Source organism: Chrysoperla carnea, chromosome 5, assembly GCF_905475395.1.
Source record: "Chrysoperla carnea chromosome 5, inChrCarn1.1, whole genome shotgun sequence".
Classification (NCBI taxonomy): Eukaryota; Metazoa; Arthropoda; class Insecta; order Neuroptera; family Chrysopidae; genus Chrysoperla; species Chrysoperla carnea.
Window position 1 is genome coordinate 54722211 of NC_058341.1, and position 27278 is coordinate 54749488.

The 27278-nt window shown below is 30.8% G+C and overlaps 1 protein-coding gene across 1 annotated transcript in view; it reads right to left on the reverse strand.

Moving 5' to 3' along the window:
- Positions 1 to 1105: 1105 nt before the first annotated feature.
- The window catches only part of LOC123301239 (serine proteinase stubble), a 38766-nt gene continuing 12593 nt past the window's right edge, over positions 1106 to 27278 (reverse strand). Inside the window, exons 3-9 of the mRNA XM_044883974.1 lie at positions 18749 to 19196; positions 16972 to 17141; positions 16333 to 16908; positions 15632 to 15827; positions 3313 to 3610; positions 3104 to 3253; positions 1106 to 1540 (exon numbers count right to left, since the gene is read on the reverse strand). Coding sequence (XP_044739909.1) covers positions 1406 to 1540; positions 3104 to 3253; positions 3313 to 3610; positions 15632 to 15827; positions 16333 to 16908; positions 16972 to 17141; positions 18749 to 19196 — 1973 coding nt within the window. The 3' untranslated portion in view covers positions 1106 to 1405. The remainder of the gene's footprint in view (positions 1541 to 3103; positions 3254 to 3312; positions 3611 to 15631; positions 15828 to 16332; positions 16909 to 16971; positions 17142 to 18748; positions 19197 to 27278) is intronic.

The following is a 27278-nucleotide window of genomic DNA, read 5'->3' on the forward strand; positions in this document are numbered from 1 at the left end:
ATTTAAATTATCTATATTTTGAAAAAAGGCACTTCACCAACAAAAAATTACTCGTATTGTGAGATTCGAATTTTTTAAAATATTTTTCACTCTGGAAAACTGTTTAAATCTCTCATCAAAGCTTGTTACAAAATGGTAACTTTTGCTACATTTGACCAAGTAAAGCCCCTTCTAGTTATTCAGCAACTTTCAGAGACATTTATTTTTTAAAGATGAGTAATGAATACTCGATACGTCGGCTGATTAAATAGAGTGCGGTCAGTATTTTACCCAGTGCTCATATTCACCAATTGTGTCCATAAAGGGTTTTAAAATTCATCCCTACACTCAGTAGCGGAGTATCACATTTGCCAAAAGTAAGCATTCAATTTTTTCCGCCCCAAGTTTCCAATCATCTGAATAACATTTTCTTGCCAGTAATATTTCATTTTTTTTATTTTTGCTCTTTCGTTATCGTTACTTAGGTTTTTCACGTTATTATTATGATCGAGAACTTCTTGGAACTCACGATATACTGAAGTTTTCATAAGAAATTGTATTTAAGTATATGTTTGCGCTAGGAAAGGCTCAATCAAGGACTACTCAAGGTGAGGTAAGGTATACCTTAAAACTACTTACACAATATGGACACCACTTGGACAAATTGTACGATCGATAAAGTTATGCAAGTTTTACATTACCTTTTTGCGAAATTTTAAATCTCCAAAATCATCAATTATAGCGTGCATGAAATCCTATTCATTAGTTTTAACTCAATGCATAAAACAACTGAGGCGTTTAGCTTTTCTTGACTAAATGTGGTTTTATTTTTATTTCTGTTAAGACAAAAAAAATTTTCGGGCCAAATTAGCCGCCCCTCTAAAATTGCCGTCATAGGCTCCCGCCTACTCGGTCAGCTGGTAAATTTGCCACTGACACGAGGTATTAGTAATACTTCTGATCTTGAGAAAAAACTATATACATTCAAGTTCACTTTCTTCGAAATTCAAAAAGACACATACACACTTGACTAAAAAAAAACAAACGAAAAAACAATATATAGCAATAAATATTATTGACGTAGAGTACATTTTGAATATTTTCAACAATATTCATCTCACAACTATTTCATAAAAATGATGTTGTCTTGTCCTAGTGATATCTTCTTCGAAAGGTCTTCTTACCTCTCTTGGTGTGGTGATGATTTAAAAATTATGATGATAATCGTATTTTTTTTTTTTTTTTTGTAAGGAAAAAGCAACAGCAACACACCACCACGTTCATGAATCCCTTCCCACACCATCCAGAAGTAAAATGCGTGTAGGTGATGGAAAACATCGTCGAGACTACTATAGCAGAATAATGATTGCGTGTGTGTGTATATTATATATTGACAACACAACATTCGACGACATACACTGGCTGATTACGTGACATTCTCAAGTATCCAAGGCACGAATTTTGATATTCGCGTACATACACCGGGTAAGTTGGCTTCTGCACATCCAATACCCCATGATATAATACCAGCTAAAAAATAACGCCCATCACGGCCCTTTACCTATACGAAGAGAACATAACAAAAGGTTTATTTTTTTTCATTATTATTTTTCGTCGGAATTATTGTTATTTATCGAAAAAATTCTTTTTGAAATTTTTATTTCTAATAAACGTGAATAAAATTTTGTATATATTTTCATTAAAAGTTTTATTTTAAAAAGTATTATATTTTTGGTATTTTTAAGACATTATATTCTGGTGTAGCTAATTCAGTGAATCAATTTTGGACAAGTCAAAGTTTTCTTACAAATATCGAAAATTACAACCTACCAAAAAACAGTGTCGGGAATTTGTAATTTTTTGAGCTCGCGATAGTAAGAGCTCGTAAAGATAGTAACATATCTGAATGTTTTATATTCTCGTTTCTTCTTAGTAGAAAGCTGAAACATTTTTCAGAACTGGCTAAGATAATATCAAATTTGATTGGCAGCCAACTTCTTATTCTATGATTGATGACAAACGTAACGAAATTGTTAATTTTAAAAAGATAGGATTTTATAATATGTCGTTTCTTATTGAAATTAGATAGAAATGATGATGATTTTTGACATCTGAGAGCTTTTACTACAGCACCAGAATATTTCAAATAAAAGTTGATTATTTTTACATAAGGAACATTTATTACAAATTTTTGCGCTATCTTTTATGGTTTAAAACAGGTCCAGTAGACCAAAAAATCAATTGACCTTTAAAGCTGATTTACGATATCTGTCTTAGTTTTTGAGTTTTGATCGTGTTCACAGACAGACGAACAAACGAAAATGAATTAATAAGGTAATTTTATGAACAAGAATACCAAAATTTTCATCAATATTTCTAAGCGTGACAAACTTGGTATTTAAATTTTTAAGTAATTACCAATTGAATCAGTCTCTATAGGTACTAAATTCATTTTTGACTAATTAGATTTTATAGTGCTAATGAAAACCGCTAAAATAACAAAATTTCATTCAATCAATAACTGTATTTTAATTTTACCTTTGAAGAAAGGTTTGACTAAGGATATTTAATTGATTTGTGGTCATGACGTCAAACAGCTGTGTAGAAAACTGCTATGATATTTTCTATGAAAATTGTTTATAATTTAAACTTTGTTTGTTTACACAGCAGTATGACGCAATAACATGTGACTACTATTTCATAGTATTTAAAAACAGATTAAAAAAATTGAAAACTTTGAATTTCGTAGTTAATTTTATTATTTTATAAACTAAAACTAACATTTTTCAACTGCTTTTTTCCCAATAACATAATTTTAGATTATTTCTCGTATAGAGTAAAATACTCCATTAAAGAATGTAAATGTAATTTTAATTTTCCAACCGGAAAACGGGTTGTTTTAGAAACGTGCATTCCGTAATATTTACCGTATCTGCTCCTAGATTCAAGACTTACTACATCCCTATCTAATAAGGAAAGAAATATTCGATATTCCGCCATCTATCTAACTAATGATTTCTCAATACAGTTTTACAGAAAATGATTCTTTTATCATTACATTGTAACGGGAAATTGTGGAGAGATTTCGTAGAGATATATATCTTTCTAGATTTAATTTGCTTACCTGAAGAGGTCCACCAGAATCACCTTGACATGAATCCATACCTCCACCTTCATGGCCAGCACAAAGGAATATTTCTGGAATATACTCATGTCTTCCTGCTCGTAAAAACATCGATTTACATCGATCATTACTAACAATTGGTACTTGAACCTAAGACAAATTATAAATAAATTATTTTTGCATAAAAAAGAGAAAATTTCTTAACTTACCTCTTGTAAAACTGATGGCAAAGTACCACCTTCACTTAATCGCCCCCATCCCGTTACCGTTGCATTCTCTCCAATTAACAAATCATCTGATGCAGGTAAACAAATTGGGGAAATATGCGGTGCGAATTCCAATGGTTTATCTAATCGCACCAACGCTAAATCATATTCATAGGTGAAGAAATTATACTTTGGGTGTACAACTTTTTTAGCAACCATACGTTCCACAAATGGAAACTCTTCTTGTGTTTTGGAAAAGTCGTATTCACCAACTCGAATACGAATTTGGGATGTTAATAAACTGAAATAAAAGAGATGACTTAATAATCGGCTTATGTTAAGAAAGGATTTAAGTAATCATCTTTAATGTTTTGGTGTATTAATTGTTCCTAAAGTTTTGAATAAATAATCCTTACACGGCTTTTGTTATGTTATAATTAGGCCCTAGAAACTGATACACATTCAGAATGTATTTATATTGAAACATTTCAGCTTATTGTCGCGTTATTATTAGTCGACACTGTACTCAAAACAAAATATAATTTTCCAGAAAATAGTATTGGATTTAAATTTAGTTTCAAACATGTAATTACTGAAATTCATTCAAAATTTTTGGCTTATTCAAATATTAATATTTCGGCTAATTCATGCCAATTTTCTTGCGACTTATTCCTTCTTGTATATTATTCCCATTCACTAGTTTGAATGGAAACTAATCTGAAATAAGAACTCCTTTTTTTGCGTGTTCCCTTCTTTACGACCAAAATGCGAAGGGGTTTCAATAGCCTTAAACGAATTTTTCTTGAAATTATAGAAAATACTTTCGAATTTATTTTTTATGTTTTTCTTGAGAAGACCTAGCTTTCGATTCTGATGCAAATAAGATTAAATGAAAATGGAATTGATTTGAACATAGTGTCTACTTCTAGATACAACGTCCTTAATTCAGGAAATTTTAAATATAAGACGTGTTGCGCTGAGGTTGCAACAACGTTAATTCTTAACGGATTGCGGAATGTGGTCAGTAGCATTCTGTTCACCAGGTTCAAATTTAAAGGCTAAAACTAAAGCAAACTTGAATTCCGATTGATTCAGATTTATTTTACAATTTTAAATAGTGAATTAGTCTGAAATTAAACTTCTCCACGAATTGTTTTTCGTGCTGTAGCTATTTCCAAGAAACGAAAGCTGTGCTAATAGTACAATATAAAATGTGTTAAAAATGGTTTTTGTTTTGCTCTAGTTGTCCTAGCTTTCAAACAAAATGTAAAAATTCCTCAATGTCAGAAGAAGGATAAACTAATTCTTTAATTTTTTATTTACTTTCAGTTAGTTTTTTGAAGTTCATTTTTTTAATGAAAAAAGCAAAACAGTTTAGTCTTCAAATCATTCCATACGGTTATTATGTGTAAGAGTAACAACATACATCTATAATTTTCACATTCATTTTGAGGAAACCCAAACGTCAGAAAAATTTTTCCTGTCAGATACGTGTTTATTAAATAAAAAGCTACTATGGTACTTGAACCGGCGATGACCCGGGTCTCTAATTGAAATAGCCCATATTTAAAAAATATAAGTACCTAGTCAATGAGTTATTCATTTCATATTTCGAGTATGTGTAAAAACTATCACAGAAAAAGAGGCAATCCCACCTTTACACAAATACTTGTTTGGCGTTGTGTGCTACTTTTCGTTGAGATAAGTAAGTGCATGTTTTAATATTAATAGTAAAGTAAAGTAAATAAATTTTCCTACGAAAGCCCGGTGCGTGGTTCCCTAAAAAATTCCTATGATTGTATTTGATTGGCATCCAAGCAATCAAACGTGATCTACAAAATATTATGACTAATTAAACAACTTTTTCCTTATTCTTTGTTAGAAATGAATATGATAGTACTTATCATGTGTCATATTTTTGATTTAAGAAATATATTTATTTTTAGTAGAAATTTGGAGTTTTGATAAGCCTAATATGGCCGATCCACTTTTTGACAGAATTCTTGAAATTATCATAATTGCAATGATTAAATTCTTTATAAAACTGTAAATGGACATATGTATTAATAAAAATAAAAAAACGCAATAAAATGATAATTTTACGGGCCATCTTTGGCCACTATATTCCTACATAACCCATTAACACTTTTTTTCTAATTTAATTTTTTTTTTCAGTTCAAGTACTACTTAAATTTGACAAGTTTATAAAATTTGCATTGCCAAAAAATGATTAATTATTTTACTAATCGCAATTTCAAAACAAAATTTAATTTAAACGAGCTTTCGTAGGATTCAGGACCAAATTCTTTAAGATATGGTGAAAATCTGATACTATTTATTTTTAATCCAATAAGTTCTAGTTCAGTGTCATCGCCTAGTTTGTTTTCATGCCAATGATGTTTAATAATTGAATTTAAACACACGCTCACACACCAACAATAATACATTTATTATGTAATACATTTAAATAAACGTAAATTTTCAAACATTTCATTTCTCTAAAGTATATTAAAACTGATTATAATCTTTAATAAAATGTTATTATAAACATTTACGTTATTATTAGTCATATATATATATCGTTTTTACCTAAATATCTTTGCTATACACAACTAACAAAATTTTATATGGGGTGCCCGCAGAAAGTGCAAAGCTAAAAAACATTCATTCATTTACGAGCTCTAACCCGGATACCAACTCGGGCAAATCTTGACTACAAAAACTATGCATTTAGTCGCGGAAACGAAACATTTAAAACAAAGTTCGAAAAATTTGAACATTAGGATGGATTTGAATGGGATTTCTGCATTCGATTCGTCAGTAAATTTTTTTACCTGAATTGATTTATAAGAAATTAAAAACATGCAATTTTCATAAACAATTTATATATTATAATTGCATTTTAAATTAACCATAAATAGACTAAATTCACAATTGGGTTAATAGTGATGAAGATGATTCCAGACTTGTTACACGAAAGTTTTTGGGGTCGCTGAACACGAATATCACTGAGCACGCGTCGAGGTACCCTGTGCACCAGAAACATCGGAGATCAATTCTGTCAAGGACTCTGGCAAGGCAAAATTATGAATTATTTCATTTTAAAATTGTGATTTTTAACACAGTACCTTTTGGAAGAACTCAGATTGAGCTTCAATAAAGTTTTCACCATTAAGAAAATTTATTACCTACAGATTCAGATGTTTATGAAAAACAAACATTACCTTTCGGCGCTTTCCAAAAAAACAAAAAACTTTAGTCATGATAAATTGTTATCGCTTTTACGATATTTTTAAAGCATTAAAAAACATTTACGTGACGCAAATATTACTTTGATTCATAACATATTTGCTAATTTGACTAGTCATGTGACGTTCGAACCACTTGGAATAGAATGATATATTTCTTGTAACAGATTCTTGTTCTTTGCCGCAAAAAAAACAAGTAAAGCCTTTTATTTTTCTAGGCTTACTGGGCTAGGCTAATATATCTTTTCATTTCTCATAGGTCTGAGAAAGACACAGGATACTTGTTATTCGTTTTATCACATTAATTTTTTGACATACCTACTGTTCGAAACAAAAGGTAATCACTTTTAATCAATAAGTTTGTGATGACGAATTTTGATGTGTATAAGTTGTTTAAATGACCAAAACTTTGTGCCATTTTTTAAATAATTAATTTTTTAAGAAAAAATTAATTTTGGATCATTAAGAAGCCATCAAATTTCAAAAAAATTCATCATTTTTTCGGGTTCTAATATTATAAAAAGATCAATTTCCTTTATTCAGATTCGGGAACGCAAAAAAGAGTTTGAAAAATGGTTGAAACTATGGACTTTTAAATTATGACGGCAGAATGGATCTATAGATCTTTATTAGGAATATATATTTTTAAATAAAAATAATTTGAAACGACGATGTAATACACTCGCAACTACATATTTGTATTGAATTCAGTATTTTCCAGTTTCCAATAAATATCACTAAAGAAAGTAGACATTCGGTATATTACAGGATATTTTAATACAATTTTAATATAATCCTTTCTCATTATAACCACCAAAAGTGTAATAAACTTTTATATCTAGAAATACATTAAACACTTCTCTATCTCACTTTTTTCTATATAGCTATACTAAACTATTGATTGTTTCATAATATTCAGTAATAAATTTTACACATTTGACGATGTTATTATTTTTGACGATGTCATTATTAAAAATCCTTTTGTAAAAATTATACAATATATTTGATCTGGTGTTGAGTAATAAAAAACTATATAGAATTTAATTATTGCTCGGTGCAGTGCTTCCTCATTTTATCATCAAATCTCAACTCATTCAAAAGTATGTAAAGTTTCAAAGATGCCAGGTACCTTGAATCTAGGCAACATAATATTTACCGACACACGGCAGTAAATACGCAGGAAATTTTACATTTATTTTTTCGTTTTTTATGGAATACTAAATTTAGGAAATAGTATTAAAAGTGAGTTTCATTCACCTCCGACTAAATAAATTGATGAACTACCAGACTGGCGAAAAGAGAATACTACTTAGAGAAACGTAGGATTTTCAGTGTTTCAATTACTTAAATTAACTCAAGTGTACTATAATCATATGTTGAAGAGAGCGAATTCAGCTATATTCGTTTGGAGTAATCCTATATAAACTAGAGTTTGATTTCCGATACATTATGATCATGTAAGGCGGATCACACTTGTAGTACCAACAATCACACGTTACTTTCAATAGTTGTTTAATATTAAAAATAAAGAAAGAGATTGAAATAATGGTTCTCTAAGAATTAGTAATAATGATAATGGAAATTACCCTCCGTTTTATAGATATCCATCTATAACAGAAGCCACCCACACCCTTTTTTTAAATCTTTATTTATTTTAAACTACAACCGAATATAAAATTAAATTAATCATGTGGGTAGATTCGGTAACTTCGTTCTTATCCAAACGACGAAAGTGTGATCAAATTACCGCCCCAATAATTATAATTGATCAGACAGCCGCTGCCTGGATTCGAACCCGCAACCTCCTAATCAGTAGTGAAACGGTTAGTGAACTTTTATCCGCTCGGCCACTTAACCAGTTGATTATCCATTACTATACATTCCCTGGTACTAAACTCTTCCCAATAATATTTTATACAGCTATATTTAACAGTTGAAAATATAAAACTTTTCTCTTAATACAATTTTCCTCAAAAAGCAGCCGTATAGTTAGTTAGAGTAATCTCAAAAACAAACGCAAGAAAATTAGATGTTTAGAAATGAAAACTTGAGCAGTTTACAACAAACTTAATTTATAATTTTCTTATGTATATTTAATGAAAAACCATATGTTAGTTTGTTTATATTATAATTTTAAGTTCACCTGTAGTTTCTTTATATTAGATCGTGAGCTCATAAAGACACATTACTAGGATTATTTTTCTCTGCTATTTCCACAGTCAATAGCGATAAGTTTGATTATAAAAAAGACTGAAGTTTTAATCGTGGCTAGAGTCTTAAAATATCTGCAACAATGATAGTTATCAATGATAATTTGCAACTGATGGAAGGGTAAAACTATAGAGTGAAATTGTAAAAAACAAAACCATTTTTAACTCTTTCGTCAGAACTATCTGCCATTTTTTTCACGTATCGTGTTGCCAAAAAATATATGTTAACATATACGGCATACAAACAAAAATACGAGTATCGTAAAACCTCAATTTTGTTTCTTACGAATCCTTAGAAAGGCAGGCAAAAAGAATGATTGAAATTTCGTTTCATTATTGGCTTAAGGTCTGTGAAGTTTCTTCACTGCTACAAAATGTGCCAAGCCATTCACATTTATGAAAACTATGTCAAAACTATGGACTATCCCATTTCAAATTTTTATCTATTTCAAAGATATTTACGCAAATTAATGAAAGTTAAAAATAATATTAATAGCTTACCGATTCAATTATTTAAATTGGAAACTAATTTTCTTAAATACGGTTGAAGTGAAACATCTTGTAGATAGTCTCTATCCTTATTTAATTAATGGCTTTATATTATATAAACAAGCATATAAATATTTAAACACCAACTGTGTTAAGTTTAGAATCAAACCGCATTTATACACATGGGACTCACTATAAAGCTGCCTGTATACGGATGAATTTGTGGTTTAAAGACGAAGCACGCAGACTAAACATATTCTGGAAACAGACGTCAGATATTTCAGTCAATCTGTATGGATTTTTAATATTTGAAAATGTGTAATTGTTTCGAAATTCAATAAACCTTCACACCTGAAGAAACGAGGTAAAAGGAAACTTGCCGAGCGGATACTATTCAAGAGTCATGCTATATCGTCTCGTCCCTTTTCGCGGAAACACTACTCTTCATCCCAGTCCCTCAAATTTCGCAAACTGAAACCTCAATTTCACATCTGTACGGCATTATTGAAGTTGATAGGAGATGAGCCTAAAATTCCAGAATTAAAGGGATTGCTTATAGTTCATTCTCGGTTTCCGGGTTTTCATGGAGATCAAATATAATTTTCAAAATTGTATGTTTATATCATAAAAGATTTAGACTAATGAATCCCATAAAAGAGCAAAGCAGAGGCGGACTAGGTAACTTGCTTTCGAAGGCAGTTATAAAAATTAGACTTTGGAAGTCTTTGACTATTTTACGATGAACAAGTTCTACGACGTCGTTTAAAACAATCTTGTGACCATTATTTGTAAAGTTTCCAGTAACTAATATATGATAAAACGTATGAAAGATCAGAAGACGTGGATGGAAACGAAGAACATTTCAGAGCAATATTCACTAGATGTCATCTTTCACCCTTAAAAGAAAAGGTTGATTTAGCGAAAGTAAAGTATTCGCAAACTTTAGTGGATACATCCCACCCTGACTTTTGCTGAACCTGTCCTGATTTCACAGCCTGACTACGGCCCTGTTTTAATGCCACCTATGTTCATTAGTCACCCTACAACTAGACGAAGAAATAAAGTACTAAAATCTATCGATTTCGAGAGCAGTAAAACGGAATAGAATACAGTTTTTTGCATTCGGTTCGTGAGGATGCCTACAAACTTTGTGAACAAAAAATGATGAAGAAGAAATGTAAAACTGGAAACTAATTATTGATGGAAATGAGTCTAATTTTGTTACTCGTTCTACGGCCCACAAGGTGCCTGGTGCCCACTTGGGCACTACCTGTGCAGTATACACCTCGTCTTTTAGAGTTTTACGAGAATATGTAACAAATTTCGTCCTCCTTTCGCCCGCCTTGGACAGCAGGTGCCTCGGGGGCTATCTTTGTTGTGATATTCGAGTTCAACAGCCTCAAAAACCCCAAAGTTAACAAAATTAGAATTCCGTCGATAATTAGTTTCCAGTTTTTCATTTTTCCCACATAACTTTTGTTCACAAAGTTTGAAGATGCCTTCACAAGTCTCATGCAAAAAACCCCATACCGATCCGTCTAACGAGTCACGAAATCCGTAGTTCATTGCTTTATTTATTCGTCTAAACTCAAAACCGATTGAAACAAACATTGTCGTTAGAACAACGCCGTATATAAGAGCCTTTATACAAACATCATAAACACACAAAAGGGGTTAATATTCTCGACTATTGTAAATAATTATTAGTATTATTAATTAAATTTTAAACCAATTACTCTCAACATAATTCCTTTACAACAAAATACACAAAATCCTTCTAACATAGTGGATACAATCATATCCCCTTATACTCTGCCCTGCTCGGATATATCTGAAGTAATAATAATGAAAGTTCTTGAAAACATTTCAATTAATTGTTATGTATGTATGTATGTATAAACGTAAATATTTATGTGATAACATTTTCTCAAGTTGAACAAATTTTCAGAGCTTTTGAGGAAGACCTTAAACAAATTTATTACGATCGTTTCAAAAACATTTTAACACTTTGATAAGAGTGAGTTATTGTTATCTCATCAGAAGATAAAGTGAGTGTGTATTCGGTGATAATTTTTTGATAAATATTTACACATGTGAAAATGTGTTTATTATTTGTTTATGTTTATGTCATTTCTGTGATAAATATTGTTTATACAGAGTGTTAGGGCAATCATTTGACCAACTTGAACTAGGAATCTGTACGCGAAACCGAGTATCAATTTCACCCCAAATGCGAGTCAATTTAGTATTATTTATTTAATAACAAACTGCATTAAATGGCAGTTACCGTTAAAATAATGACAATTTCTTAAAAAAGGCCACTTATAGCCGAGAAAGCGATCTTTTCTTGATGCAGGGTATTGAAATTTTAGAAGACAAAAGAAAACAAACAATTGATTAGTTTATTGTTGATACCCTGTATAGAAAGTTTTGAATGTCTTACATAATCTTTAGCAAATTAGAAAAGTTTAGAAAACAACTTAATTATTGTTTTCGTAAATTTTAAACTGAACCGTGACGCCTCCCTTTGAGTAGAATGATATAAGTTGTTGGTATACCGTGAGCCCTGTCTACTCGCTTTTGTACAACACATATGTTAGTCTATCGCACTCGCACTCATCTCACAAATTTTGTCCCAATTTGCCCTCTTACGGGTAAGCAGTGACGTTTACGTAAAACTGTTTCAAACAAAAGTTATTAGTTTTTTTATAAGGAACATTTTTTACGCTTAAACTTTTGTTCTATATCTAACTGCTTACACGACGGGTCCTACGGACACAAGACCCAATTGATCTATGTTGTTCATTTAGAAACTCAAACTCACTTTTTACGTTCTGAGCACGCTATATACAGTTTATATCGTTTCAGATTGATATCTCTTTTCGTTTTACAGTTATCGTGTCCACCGATGGACAAACCGAAAGATGGACAAATTAGGTGATTTTATGAACTCCTACCAAAATTTTGTTCGTAGGATCAACATTTTCAAGCGTTATAAACTTGGGACGAAACTAAGAATACCTTGATATATATTTCATATATGCAGGTTGAAAAGCTATTAATGTGAATATTGCCGCAAACATGCGAAACAAACGGTTGCTAGAGAAATCAGAAATTAGGCACACAATGCCGCAAACATACGACTTTGCATTACGATAAAAATGAAATGATGAAATGGGCAGATGCACACTCATATATCTATCGCTGATTTCCGCAATTTATCACCAGAATCATTAAAAAACAAACAACAAAATGTTAGCTAATACTGTCAAATTTAAAATTTTCCTAACCTTTTGGCAATATTCACAAAAGTATTACTTTTCTTCCTAAATTTCAGCTTGTTTTTCACCCACAGCCTCTTTCTCGAAAAAGATACTTTCCCGGCTATAAGTCTATCGAGAAACGGTGATCATTTTATTATTATCTACCATTTGCAGTCCTGCTGGTATAGCTTGATCCATCCCATTTGCATAATATTCATTTACACATTTTCCCTAAAAAACAAATCAAAATTTCCATCATAATTTCGGTTTTTAAGATTTGTAACAAATCCTTCAGAAAATTCAGTCATTTTTGGACATTCTGTAGAATAGGATTGATTTGTTAGCGTTGTAAAAACATATTGGTTTTGAATGACTATTATGAATGTGATTGACAAACGATTATAATGATTTTGTGTTCAATCATTTTAATTTTTATATGATTTACAGCGTTCTGAATACATTTTATTAATGATATGTTTAAGCTTCATTATGAATTTTAATTAAAATTTATCATATTTTGTTATTTATCATAAATGCCACCAGATAAAATTGTACTTTTCATCATTTTTGTATTTCATCTAAAGCTTAGCTACTATTAATATTTGCTTATATCCTACGAGTCCTGTAAGCCTTTACTCTTACGAACTAGCCGTTTCTTATCCACTTTGCTGCATCAACATCTTATTTGTATTGAACACTCTCTGCCAACCCAATATAAGCGAGGATCCAGAGACTAACAATCGGAGATTTTTTTCCTTCTTATTTAATGATTAAACGAGTAATCTTTGAAATATCTCCAAAATCGCACCGAAATATAAACTTCTCAAAAATTATTTTTGCCAAAATTTCAAAAATTATTTACCCAATTGTTAAATTAAGCCAATTTTTTTTATATTTTTGGGGTAATTATTACCCCACTTATCGGGTCACATCAAATTCCAAAACATACTTTTTTGTAATTTTTTTAGAGAAAGGCACTCAAGAAAATTGAAAAATATGTTTGATTCCGATTTTGATAAAAATTAGTTTTTATGTACATTTATTTTCGTTTAGTGATTGAAAGGTTAGTGACCGAGGTGTCTCCTAAAACCGAATACAAAGAGAGATATGCCAGAGCAATTTCTCCAGACGATAGCCCATAAAATAGTCGTTCAATCTTAAAATAAATTAGATTTTCATGTTTTGGATAATTAGGAATCTAAATTTATGAAGACATTTGCCGATTAGACGAATATCTTTCGAATTATCTTCTGCCTCGCAAAATAAAAGCTTTTCGAACAGTTTCTCAGTTATCAACTAAAATCTTGTACGAAGAGTTGAAACGAAACAAACTAAGTAAGAGCACCAACATATTTGGAAAATAGTGCCATTAAATCGAATCCTTTATAACAACTTTAATTATTTTCCATCCAAAGTTTTATTTTCGAAAGCGAAATTATCGAAAAATAAACCATTTTAATAGGTCGTTAGTATGAAATACGAATAAATCAATTTCAATACAGTCGTCAACAGTCAACAAATATAATGCGTTGTCAATCGTTTTAACAGAATGTATAAGTTGCATCCAACTTCAAATTAGCCGTTCGGTTAACAGTCTAGCCATTTGACAAAACTACGGCTGAATTATGTTCAGCCGTAGCATATAATAAAACATGTAATGACCTGACGGGCTGATGCTGAGGCCATTCGTATACAATAGGATGATCAATTGGCAAACAAGATGAAATATCAGACAGTATAAATTGCTTATTTAAGTAAATTAAAATATAAAATATTGTTATTTGGAAATCATGAGATCAAATAGCGTAAATCAATAACAAAGTATACATGTAAGTAGTTAAATGATTATTTGTTAACGCAAGTTGAACTTCCACGGTATTTGGATTAGCAAAAAACTTCGTTTTTAAAACAAGCACATCTGTTATAACGACACTGATTCACAGTAGGCTTTCAACTACATTTTTTGAATGCCTGGCCACCAAATGTGACTGACTTATTACAGCCTTGCATAGTTTGTGTCCGAGAACTGAAACTCTTGCCGTGAAAATCAATTTTGAATAGCACCATAATTGACTCCAACTTTTTGTCACTACATTCTTCCATTGTACTTTTTTTGGCGTAAACGCAATCAAACTGCAAGAAACACCGACATTATTGTTGGTGTTATATCGTGTGATGGCCGACGCCATATTAAAAGTGTGTGGATTTCAGCGCCAGTTGCCAGAAAGTGGAAGTAAATTTAAATGATTAAGCTAGGCAAATAGTTAAATGTTATCGATCCAAGTTATTTGCGTGATTGATTGGCTGAATAGAATTCAGACCAATAGTTGACTAGGTTGTTAATTGAATGGCTAAATAAGTACATGGCTGCGACATGCATACTCAGTCAGCCACTCAGTCACAAACACACCCACTTCTATCTATTATTTATTCAACTATATTATATAATATTTCTCTGATTATGATAGAATATTGACATATAGAAATCGATTATACAAATAATATTAATATCCGAAAATTGATTAAAATGGTCCAAACATAAATATATGAAATATTTTTATCATACACCAACCGAAAATGATTGGCTTATATTCTTCAATGGTTCTCTTTCCTCGTCCTCTATGGTATAATTAACTGCGTTGTGGAATTTATTGGCTTAGTGGTTGAAATGGTGGTAATGGTAGGATTGAGCTTTTTTTATCAGGCTTAACTAGAAGAAAATGCTTGTAGAAACAAAAAACTTGTAATGAATCGGATAAAAAAGTAACTATTTTCCGGTCACAAATGGACATACCCAATTTTTGGGTATTAAATCCATGGCAAACCCACATTCAAGAGTAGGCGTCTGGCCTCGCTGTGCACAAACATAAAAAGCTATTAAAAAGCTCCAAAACCCTATTTTGGATTGAATATAAAATCTGAATTCCAATTCATAAAATGTTCTATTATACCATTATCAGGAAGGAAATGACCCGAAGGGCGATATAAACATATCGCCATTTTACTAGTGGCAAATATAAATGTACATTTAAATAACTGTGAGAAACATCAGTTCTTAATTCTCCAGGGAAAAAGGTATCGTTTGAAAATATAAAATTATATTAAAACTTACTCATCGACGCAATGTCCAGCAGTGGCGATCCAATTTTCATTTAAAATTGCACCTCCACACCGATGTGTACTGGAAAATCCAAAGAATGATGTACGTCGAACACTAACTTGCCATGGCCACCGACCAAACGGGGCGTTTTTTCCCCCTACGATACGTTTTTCTGGTCGCATTGGAAATAAAGGAGTTACACCACAACCTAAACAAAAAATTTACACAGTTTAGAACTAATATCGCAAAAAATTCCTTCATAGTCGCCGTAATTTTTGCAAAACTGTTGTAGAAAAACTGCAAGGATAAATTATTATAAAAAATTCATTTTTTTCGATTGCATTGTAAAGTAAAACGGGTCTTTTCAAATATGTGCAAGAAAGCAAATTCCACTGCATAAAATCTAAACTTAGTTTAAGTCCTCTTTTTGCGCCTTCTTGTATTGCTGTTATTTTTAGCAGATTAAAGGTTTGCAAAATATGACCATTGAAGGCTCATTGATTACAAAATGAATTCAAAATCTAAAACCCCGTGGTTTTTCGTTCAAAAACATGTATCAGAATTTCCGCTATTCCCTTTCGAAAGCTTCAGAACTATGAAGTTACATAGATATAGAAATACATTTTATCGGGACCTATTTTCATTAATTTTGTGGAAATTTTTTCGATTTGACAGCGAATGAGAAAGTGTAATTTTCCAGGATTCATACTTACGAGCTTGTCGATCTCCTGACGTAGCCGAAACTGAAATTAGTGTCGATGTAGGCATCAACGATTCACTTGTGGGTGAAGGTGTTTCATTTTCTTCCGTTGATGTCAAATGCTGTGTTAGCATTGGCGGTCTTGGATCAAAATTTTGTTTATCTGGCATATAATTTGGACCAGAATTTGAATGATTATGATTAGCCCCATTATTTGTGGCAGTCTCATTTTTAACTAAATTTAAAGTTGTAGGCTTAATTAGATTTAGGGTAGTCGTATGATTTGGACGAACATAAATTGGTTTTGTATGATACTGATTGGAGATTTTTTGGGTACTTGTACTTGCAGTGCTGCTAATTGTAGTAGTTGTTGTTGGGGGCGGTAATGTTGTAGTTGTGGTTGTTATAATTGTCGATAAAATAGGTTTCTTCGTTGGTTTTGTTTTATGATTCAATATAATTATCGATGATGGTTTGTTATTATAATTATTCGATGGTCTAACTTTTGTTACAAAATTCGGTTCTGTTGTTACGTGCCATACACTTGTAGATGGTGAACTAGTTTGTGGACGATTTTGCCAAATAGAATCTGAAAATGGAAAGTACTTATAAAATGTTTCTTATAAGTGGTTTTGTGTAAGCAGCTACAAACCAGGTCGATGACTAGCAGTGATTCCATCCGGCTGTACAAACGAACTTGTTTGTTGTGGATTTATTGTTGTCGGTAGTGTGGTTGTTGTTAGCTTTTGTTTGTGTGTTGGATAAGAGGTAGCAGCACTTGTTAGAAACGAGTGTTGTGTATTTGAAAATGATGGTTTTTTACTAAAATAAAAATACGTAATGAGTTGTTTTTAAAATATCACGCTTCTTAATAATCCTAGAATTTTTTTTTTGTGTAAATACAAGCAAAAACTTTTTTTTTTTTGCTTTTTACCCTTAAATTTTTTTTGTAATAATTAAGAAGCTAGATGAACTAAAAAGTAGAAAATGAATAAAAGTTTAAAAAAACTAAAAAAACCCACTTTTGTAACTACCTGAACTAAAAATTAGAAAATTATTCCTCTAAAGTAAAAAAAAAAAAAATTTAGTATTAAAAAATATCAATTAATCGTAAAAAAGCGTAGGTGGTTTTTAAGATATTTTATAGTGACTTTTCTTTAAAAATACCTGTCAATAAAATATTTACAATTAGTGAAATATAGTACTCCACACTTTTTACGTCAAAATTATTTTTTTCTGAACTAATAGAAATTATTTTCTACTTTTTAGTTCAGCTAGTAACAAAAGCGTGTTTTTTTAGTTTTATTAAACTTTTATTTATTTTGGGTAATTTGGACACAAAAAAATCAATAAAATTCATCTCTGACGAATATTTATATACTATATATATGTATTTATCATTTATATCATGGATATAAGTGGTAACATCTTACTCCACAAGAGCCCCGTGAAAATAGCTCCCACAAAGCGAATTTTCATAATCTGCAGATTTGAAACGTTTGTCCCAGCACCGGCAGATTCGAATTTTCATAAAAATTAAATGTCATTTGTTTGAGAATTGACCATTTTTGCCGACCCAAAATTTTTATTTGTCCACCCTTCAATTTTAATATATGATGAAATTAAAATTTAGTTCAGAATCCCCAAATGCGAATTTTCACAATGAGCAAATGCCATTCGTTAGGCTACGGTTTGTCCACGTCCGACCACCCAAAATTTTTGCCCGTCTACCCTTGAATTTTAAATTTTGAGGAAACTAAAATTTGACATCAGCACATTGTGGGAATTTTAATTTGGTAATGCTGGAGTCAAATTTTGTTTTTGTCATAACCTTATTTTGACGGATTTGCAAATAACAATTTTGGGTGGACCAAGGTGGACAAATGATGGACAAACGAATCCAATCAGCATTTTATGAAAATTCGCATTTTGAGTGCTATTTCCACAGGGGCTCAACAAGCCTGTAATTGTTCCGCAATGTCCGATTTACTTAAATGAGATTTCAAGTTAGGATGACCACTTCAAAGTTCCCGACAGTCGGAAGATAATAAACCATATAATCGGGATACAGTGAAATTTATCTAATTATATCACCGAATCATAATACTGTACGATAATATTGACGTTTTTTTTTACCCAGTTTTTGTATAATTAAAACTCGGAACTTATCTTATAATTAAATGCTCGGAACTGAAAATTTATCTGAATATGAACAAATAATCAAAAAAATATCTTTTATGTTGATATGGCGTTCTGTTTTACGTTGATATGGGTATAAGTCCGGAGAAACAACACGTTTTCTAGAACATCCCTATCACATCTAACTAGGTGGCAACCTTATTTTAAATTCTACATTTAACGCTATATTTAAAATTTAAATTTTACGCACGGGTAGTTTAAGCCACCCGTGCAATTAAATAGATACTCACGTATTATTATGATAACCACTTGGTTTATGATGTGACGCGGTTGTGCTATATTGATGACTAGGAGTTGATGATGTATAATAACTATTAGTATTATTCTTCTTTACATAAGGTTTATGAAAATGTTGATATGTTGTTGTCATATGATGATGCGATGAAGATGTCAACGTTGGACGACGTGTTGTCAACGGTGGTCCGTATGTAGTTGTTGTGACAGGTGGTGAATACAAAATAGCTGGACCGTTTGCATAATCATCACCATCATCATCTCCATCCAAACCCCCGGCACCAATTGCATTTGTTGCTGCATTATGCGAGCAACATGATCCAAACATAAATGAATCGACACACATACCCAAATGTTCACCTTCGGATTTTATACATTCCCATACAAACATACAGGTTCCTTTTAAATTGTTTACCTCACATGGTTTTGGACTGATTTGGTAACCTGAAAATCAGAAAAGAATGACGATTTACTGTACTGGAATTTTTATTTTAATAATTATTTTAATTGTTTATGGGTCTAGGACTAGGTGTAGTATTTAAAAATCGTTCCAGAATGGCTGGAAATTTGCTTTAATTGATTAATTTTCATCAAATGCGATATTCAAATAAGAACATTATATAAGAGAAGACACTGACTGACTGACTGACTGATCGATCAACCCACAGTTGAAACCACTGGATCTAGAATCATGAAATTTTGCAAAAACGTTCTTTATGTGTGCATTAAGGGGTTAAAATACGGGTTAAAAGTTTGTAAAAAGCATGACCAATTTTGAAGTTAGAAATATAAAAAAAGCTATATCAGCTCATTTTTTTATTAAAATTCATTATTTAAGACGGTGAAATAGGGAATGAAAGTTTGTATGAAATTCGGAATTTGTAGGGAGGGTAACTTCTACTAAAAACATAATTGAATAATAAGAATTTTGTCCGACATCTTAAAGATAGCAAGAGAAATAGTTTCAAGAGTTTAATATTGATCGTTTCATTGAATTAACAATTTAATGTTTATTAACAAATAGAAACATTTGCTCTTTGATACTTGAAACTAAAAAACACATCTCATGAAGTTTAAGCACAGCGCGAGTGATTTCTTTCATTTGTAACATCTTTCACTGTACTATCAGCTTTTTTTTGAATTTTAAATATCATTGAATATTCATCAAATTAAAAGCTTATCACGCAGTTGAAAGTATTCGTGACCTTCTGAAAAAGAAGTCATCGGCTAGAGAAATTATCAAATTTTAAAAATTTATTAGACATTAGTCGTTCTGAAACGACTAATAAAATACTACGACGGATCCTAGTCTTTAGAAAGTAAAACCAATTTACGGATAAAAATCTGTCTTGTTTCATTTATTCATCATGTTTTTGTCTTGTAATATTTGTGGAACGTATAATTAAATTGATTAGTGTAAATGTGACTTTATAATGTATAGGATGGACAGTAGGTAGTGTTTCAAATTTTGAGTCTATCGGTATAGCGAAATTTTGAAGGTTCCAAAGAAAATGAGGCATTTCTCAAGTCATTATAGAAATACATTATTATTGCAGTTGGTTGCTATATGGTCGATATGTCTGCATTTTTTATGTCTCTGCAAATATTATTGCATTTGGTTGTTATTTTTGTTTTAATTTTATGATTTATGTTAATGACTTTATTATAGATTTTGAGATTTCCATTATCTCTGAAATTGCAGATATTATCCGATATTATAAAGTTTCTTTATTACTTAATGTAAAAGTGTTTGCTTCTCTGTATGTCTGTTTGTTTGTTCATTCGCGCATCACGTAAAAACTACATGAACCGATTTTGATTTACATAAAGTTTGAATTAATGTTTATCAATTTAAATAGTTTATCTCACTACAATAACATTGCGTTGGGTCGGAGATAACAATAATGGCCAGCAGACATAAAAAACGAGATTCGTAGGTAAATAAGGCAATCAGAGTGAAGTATTTCTTTAATTTATTTTATGTTTAACAATTCTAAAGTAAATAGGAAACCAGGTTGAAGCCCATCTTATTATCAGAGAGATGAGAGTTAAGCTGGTGATAAAGGGTGCGGGTTAAGCGTCATGAAGTTGATAGACGAATATAACCTGGTTATATACTTTTTTTAAAGCAGTTCAATCGCAAAATGGCTTTTCTTAGTAATTCAAGAAAATTGGAATATAAGATTAATAAAATTATTCTGTGTCGAAAAAAACAAGAAATTTTTTCACCGCCTCTGTAAGGATTATAGCAATCAAAATATGTATTACTAACGTGCTGGAGACTTAAAGAGTATAAAAAAAATAGATACTATATACCTCGAAAACGGTTTTTTCCATTTTTTCAAAAACAATGTAGGTGCCAATTGAAACATTAACTTATGACGAACTTTTGATACCAAGAAAACGATACTTGTTGGTCTTGTTAAAATGATTAATACACAAAACAACTTATAAATTAGCAGTTGTGCCTGTTTATTGAGTATATGTATAGAAACAATATCTTAGTATTGTATACTGTTGTCACAAATAGTGTACAAATATAAGAGGATATTTTCAGGGATTTGACTATCTTAAATTTAAAATAACCAAGCGAGACAGGCGGTTAGAGACTAGTATTTTATAATTTAACTGTTAATATTCAACTCTTAAAATGTTAAACGCTGTAATAAAAATATAAATCATAATATTTAATGAACAATTAATTTTTACGGCCATTAACAGTATTTCCTTCTTGTAATGTTTTGAAATGAGCATGACTACCTGCTTATTATAAATTAACATAAATAAATTTATATTTTTATCAATACAACTTGATTATTAAAATTAATGATGTGTGACACTCAATACTTATACATATACGTAGGTATATGTTGTATAGTAAACATTTTTTTAAATACAAGATTTTAAAAAATTAAAACAATTTTGAATTGATGTAACGTAAATTCCTTTCGATCGAAAAACTCAAAACTACATAAGAGATAATGTAAATAATTTTCATGAATATGCTGTTAATCCGGACGCCAGCAGGGGTATTTTATACTTTTTCCGCTCCACTGAATTTAAATACATTTATCTCGACGATCAGTCCCTCCGAACGCAGCATTTGAAAAGGCTGTTATTTAACATCCGATTGATCCAATGATTTTTCTATTTTTAAAGGGCTCAAAATTTTTGTCTTTAACTGTGCTATCACATGTTTTTTTCCTATTTTGATTATTTATCGGTGCAAAAAATCCGCATAAATACAAATAATAATCAATAAATGGAAATAAACACTGAGTTAATTGTTGAAATACCCTGTATAGACGGTGTCGAATGACAGACCTTGAATTGTTTTATAAAATAAATCAGTTTTAGAAACATTTATATCAAATAAAATGAACAACGTTTCGCCCTTTCGAAATTTCTAAAAAAATTCCTTTTTTCTCGCCTTCAAAATCAATAGATTAGGTATTTGAAGCTACCGACAAATTATCAACTCCCTATCATGTATACTTTTTGAAAAAATGTTTACGAAAAAATGTTTCAGACAAGTTGTAAATTTTTTAAATTTTTATATTTAAAATTTGTGCCATCTTTTACAGTTTACAAGATGGATCCTGCGGATTCAACACCAAATTGACCTATGTTGCTCATTCACGATCTCAAACTCACTTTTTACGTCTTGAGTACGCTATAACTCGATATTTCTTTTCGTTTTTGAATTATCGTGCTGGCAGACAGACGGACAAACAGAAGTGGACTAATAAGGTGATTTTATGAACCTATGCCAAATTTTGGAATATTTCTAAGTGTTACAAGCGTTTACGCTCGCCAATACATACTTGCAAAGATAAGGAACGCAAAATTTTACATTTGTTACAATTTCCTCCACTGATAACCATCAATTTTGAGCTTGTTATAAAATTTAAAATGTATTATAAAATCATTAAATATATCTTTAAAGTCGAAAAGTCTCACATAGACACATTCAACGACTCATGCATAAATTTGTGTGTAAAAGTTCTATCAAGGTTTCTTTGCAACGAAGGATGCAAAGATCGGATTAACACATCAACTTTTCGTATGTAAAACATTATTTCTGTATTACATTCGGCGTAGGTATATAGAAGTGAAAAAACGTACTATTAACTTTTCAACGGGTGTTTTTTCGGATAGAAAAAATTGTACATTGTAATTATAAAAAAAAAAACAACGTATAATTTTTTTTGTTAAAATATTTTTTTACCATTTAATTAGCATTATTAATGTTGTTAAAGAGTTGATGATAAAACATATAAAGTGAAATGATGTTTTAAAAACTGACTACTTTAGTAACTGGCTGACTGACTGACTGAGTAAAATGTCTGCAACAGTGATTGAGACTACATAACATTTTTTTAACAAAACTTTTATAAAAATACACGACACGAATACTATTATTAGGATTCCGTAAATTTAATTATGAAACAGACCCACCCTTTTATTTATAAAATTTTTATGTGAATAATGTGTTCGTATGTGGACTTTTATCAATCAGTAACACATGGAAATAATTGCAAACAACGAAATTCAAAAACCTTTGTATGTGAAGGACAAAATCATAACTTCTGTGACATTCATAATATATTATTATATATGACCTGACAAAGTCATCTTAATTACTAGTTTTAGTATCATTAATATAAATAATAGCAAACGGTATGAGCTACCCCTAGTTGTAAAAAATACATTTTCATACCAACCAAATTTTTAAATTGATGGAATAGGGAATATTCATTTATTTTTTTTAACATTTTTAACTCATTGTTTACCCCGTTATAACATAGTAAAAAATATTAATACTGTTTCAAAATGCTGTAATTCAGTGTTAAAAAATATTTAAAATAGAGAATAATTTTGATATGGTTAAATGCAGTCCTTTTGGCGTCATTTGATGATAGTTCAATGTACTGTTTCCTACAGGTGTAATAATATAGTAAATATAGTTTATATCCATGGTAATACCACACAAAATATAAGTAATTAATACCATACAGTACGTCAACAAGTCTGACAAGCCACATACTGTGACATCACGTCCGTTACAAATTTAGATTTCCGTTGTAGAAATTTGTAGTGTCCGACCGAAGCTTCGGCTTCGGCTTGGGCCACCTTCGGCCAAAAAAACCACCTTCGGTCAAACATTCGGCTTCGGTCTGAATTCAGGCCGAAGCCGAAGCTTTGGCCGAAGGTTCTTAGCAAACGTCGGAATTGAACGAATTGTTCTAAATGTTATTATTTTGAAATAAATTTCAAGGTAATTTTTTTAATCATCTTTAGATTGACTTCTAGATCAACTTCTCAAGATCATCACCTCTAAATCAACTTCTAGAGATCAATTTTAATATTAAAGTTTTAAAATCATGTTTTTAAGCCTTCGGCTTCGGCTTCGGCCGAAGGTTGTGGTTCGGACACTTCGGTCGGACACTAGAAATTTGAATTTCCTTCATTGAGTTTGTTCTTTTATTAATTAATTTTAGGATATCTTTTATTAATTAATTTTAAAAAGATTAATTAATAATATAATTGTTTAGATCAAATGTCCAGCCAATAAAGTTACGGAAAAAAAAATTGAATCAAATTTAAATTACATGAATATTCACTATTGGCACAATATTAATAGGTACATCATATAAAAGACAAACTTCAAGGTTTTCAAGCAAAAACAGATCTCTGATTTGCCAATAACAATATGACAATAACAAATATTTAATATAAAGGTGATATCAATAAGCGCCAAAAAGATTTTCAACCAAATAGCCAGTCAAATTCACAATCTCTTGCGTGCTTAAATTTTAAAAAATTCGTCTATAGCTTCACTCAAATCCAAATTCGATGTCGCCTTATTTTCAATCGCAATTAATAATAAATGTCGGAAACGATACAGACAGAAGCCAATTCAAATTATATTGTATATTATTACCTGTTAGGTTAGGTAAGGTTATATTGACTGTTCACGAAGGTCACACTTAGGCTATACAGCCCATTGTGATACCATATACGTGTTTTACCACCTTTCCGCTGATAATTTCATTCATCAGATCCTCAATTTCAGAGGCTGAGTACACCTCCTTCATGCATATACCATGCACTACATCAGATCATCACAACTATTAATTAAATTAATTTGGAAATCGAACCCGCTACCCTAAGCATACTGCGGGCGGAATTGGTTACGTCTTAACCAACCGAGCTAATAGGGCGACTTTATTACCTGTTACTACTGAGAGATTCTGTATGTATTCATATTTAATTTAATATACATTAAATTATTGTAAATTGCTAATATCGATGTACGGTTAGAAACCATAAACCTAAGCTTTGATGTTCTGGTGATGTTCTGATGTTTTACTGCACCACCTTGCCCTATGATAGCTAAGCCACTGAATTCTTCTAGTTTCTATATTGAAAGGCAGGAGAAGCATCCAAATAGTGCACTCTTCAACATAGAGCGATGCACCATTTGTGTGATCCCCCCTCATGGATTATTTTCTGTAGGGATATGAAGACTTGAGAGTTAGATCGTCGAACGAATATTTAAACACAAATGGGAAAAAATTGGCCCACTAATAAACCCAACACATGTGATATTATTTTAATGGGTTTAATTTCTGTAAGTTTATTTTCTTAAAAAAAATAAAAACATTTTTAATTTACAATAGGAAGTAAATATCAAAGAATCATCAACGTGGTGAGCTTGTTTCATGCACCACCGATAATTATTATTGAAGTTCGCCAATCAATGTAACAAATTATTTATTTTTATTTTTTTGCAAGTAAAATTTATAATTACTATTATCAACGTGTATATGAATGATTCTTCTCTTCATCATTTATTATATATTAAAACTTTTATTATAATATATTTTTTGCTTTGCTTTGCTTTGCTGTCTCTTCAAAAGGTATAAATTTTGTTTTGTACTTTCTACTTTAAAACGGGTCAAAACGTATTGTATTCTTTTATTTATTTTTTTTGTTGCTTTAAGACTTTATCATTATTATGGCAGAGTAATGTACCTTGAATTTTATTAATTAAAAATTATATTAGATTACCCCTTCGTATTTTATCCATAACAGTTTCATTTCATTTTCTCATTTTAAGTGGTAAAATCCGACAAAAAGGACAAAATAATTGTTACATTCAGTAGCTCATGTTTATTTTACTTGAAAGCAAGGATAGCAATACTTTTCAAGAAAATGGAGGGTGATTTGAAGGGTGTCATAAGTTTAACGTGTTTGTGTATCTGTGTATCTGTATGTCTGTCTGTGGCATCGTAGTTCTTAAACAGATGAACCGATTTTAATTCTTTGTTTGTTCGAATGCTAATTTGAACGAGATTATTCTTTGCTATGTCCCAGGTGCGAGTTTAGGATTCTGTATCCGATATCTACTAGAAAAGAAGTGATGATCTTCTAAAGGATGACCAGATTTTCTTAAAACATAGCTAAGAACATTCAACCAATTTTGATCTATTTTGTTGGAAAGTGAATTTGATCGAGAGTATTCTTAGATATGTTTTGAGTGCGATTTTAGGTTTCCATACTCGAAACAACTAGAAAAGATGATATTGATGCGGCTGAGTAGATTTTCTTGAAAAACTGTCGATCAAATTACCTTTCAAACAATCATAAAATCAAAATCGGTTCATCCGTTTAGGAGCTACAATGCCACAAACGAATCGATCAGGCACGATTTTATGTCGGGGGTTTCTTTAATATTATACAAGAGGACATCTATAAATTAAATCACTCGTTCAAGAGAGTGAAGGGGGTCAACGAAATGTGACATTGTGTGATAAGAGGCAGGGAATCAAAGGTTTTGTGACGTCACATGTAAAAATCTAAAATATTACGACGCGAAATTTATACGTACACAAAAAAGTTATATTACCAACTCGATCTATATTTATAAGGTTTATGTAGATTTAAGTCGGATATAAAAAAAATTAATTGATTTGTAAATATAAAATTGAAAAATATATGACGTCATAGCTGTGGGGAGGGAGTTTCAAAAATGTGTGAAAACAAATGTGTGTCATCTGTGATAAAGACAGGGAGTTAGCACAAAATCATAAAATTTGTGTAACGTAATTTACGGATGTTCCTTATTAAGGTACAAAACTTAACCCTATTATTAAAAAAAATGACTTTTTTAAAGATTATTATTATTAAAAAAATGATTTTTTAAGATGTGACGCGACTGATAGAATATTATCGCTCGTTTGTAAATAATAAGTACCCGTAAACTACATCTACTCTTGTAATAAGAGCTGTTTGAGTAAAGACTTCAAATAGATCTTTCTTAGTGGGTAAAAGTGATAAAAATTATCAGTGTGAACTTATCACATAAAAAGTAAAAATGTAGGTGTGAAAACTTAGCACGTACTTTTTTTTTTTAAACTTTCTTAAAATTTCTTCTCAACTCATTTTGAAGGTGTGTTCTCTTATAACAGTTATATTAATTAATTGGAAAGGAACAAATTTTTCGTACAATTTTCTTAAGAA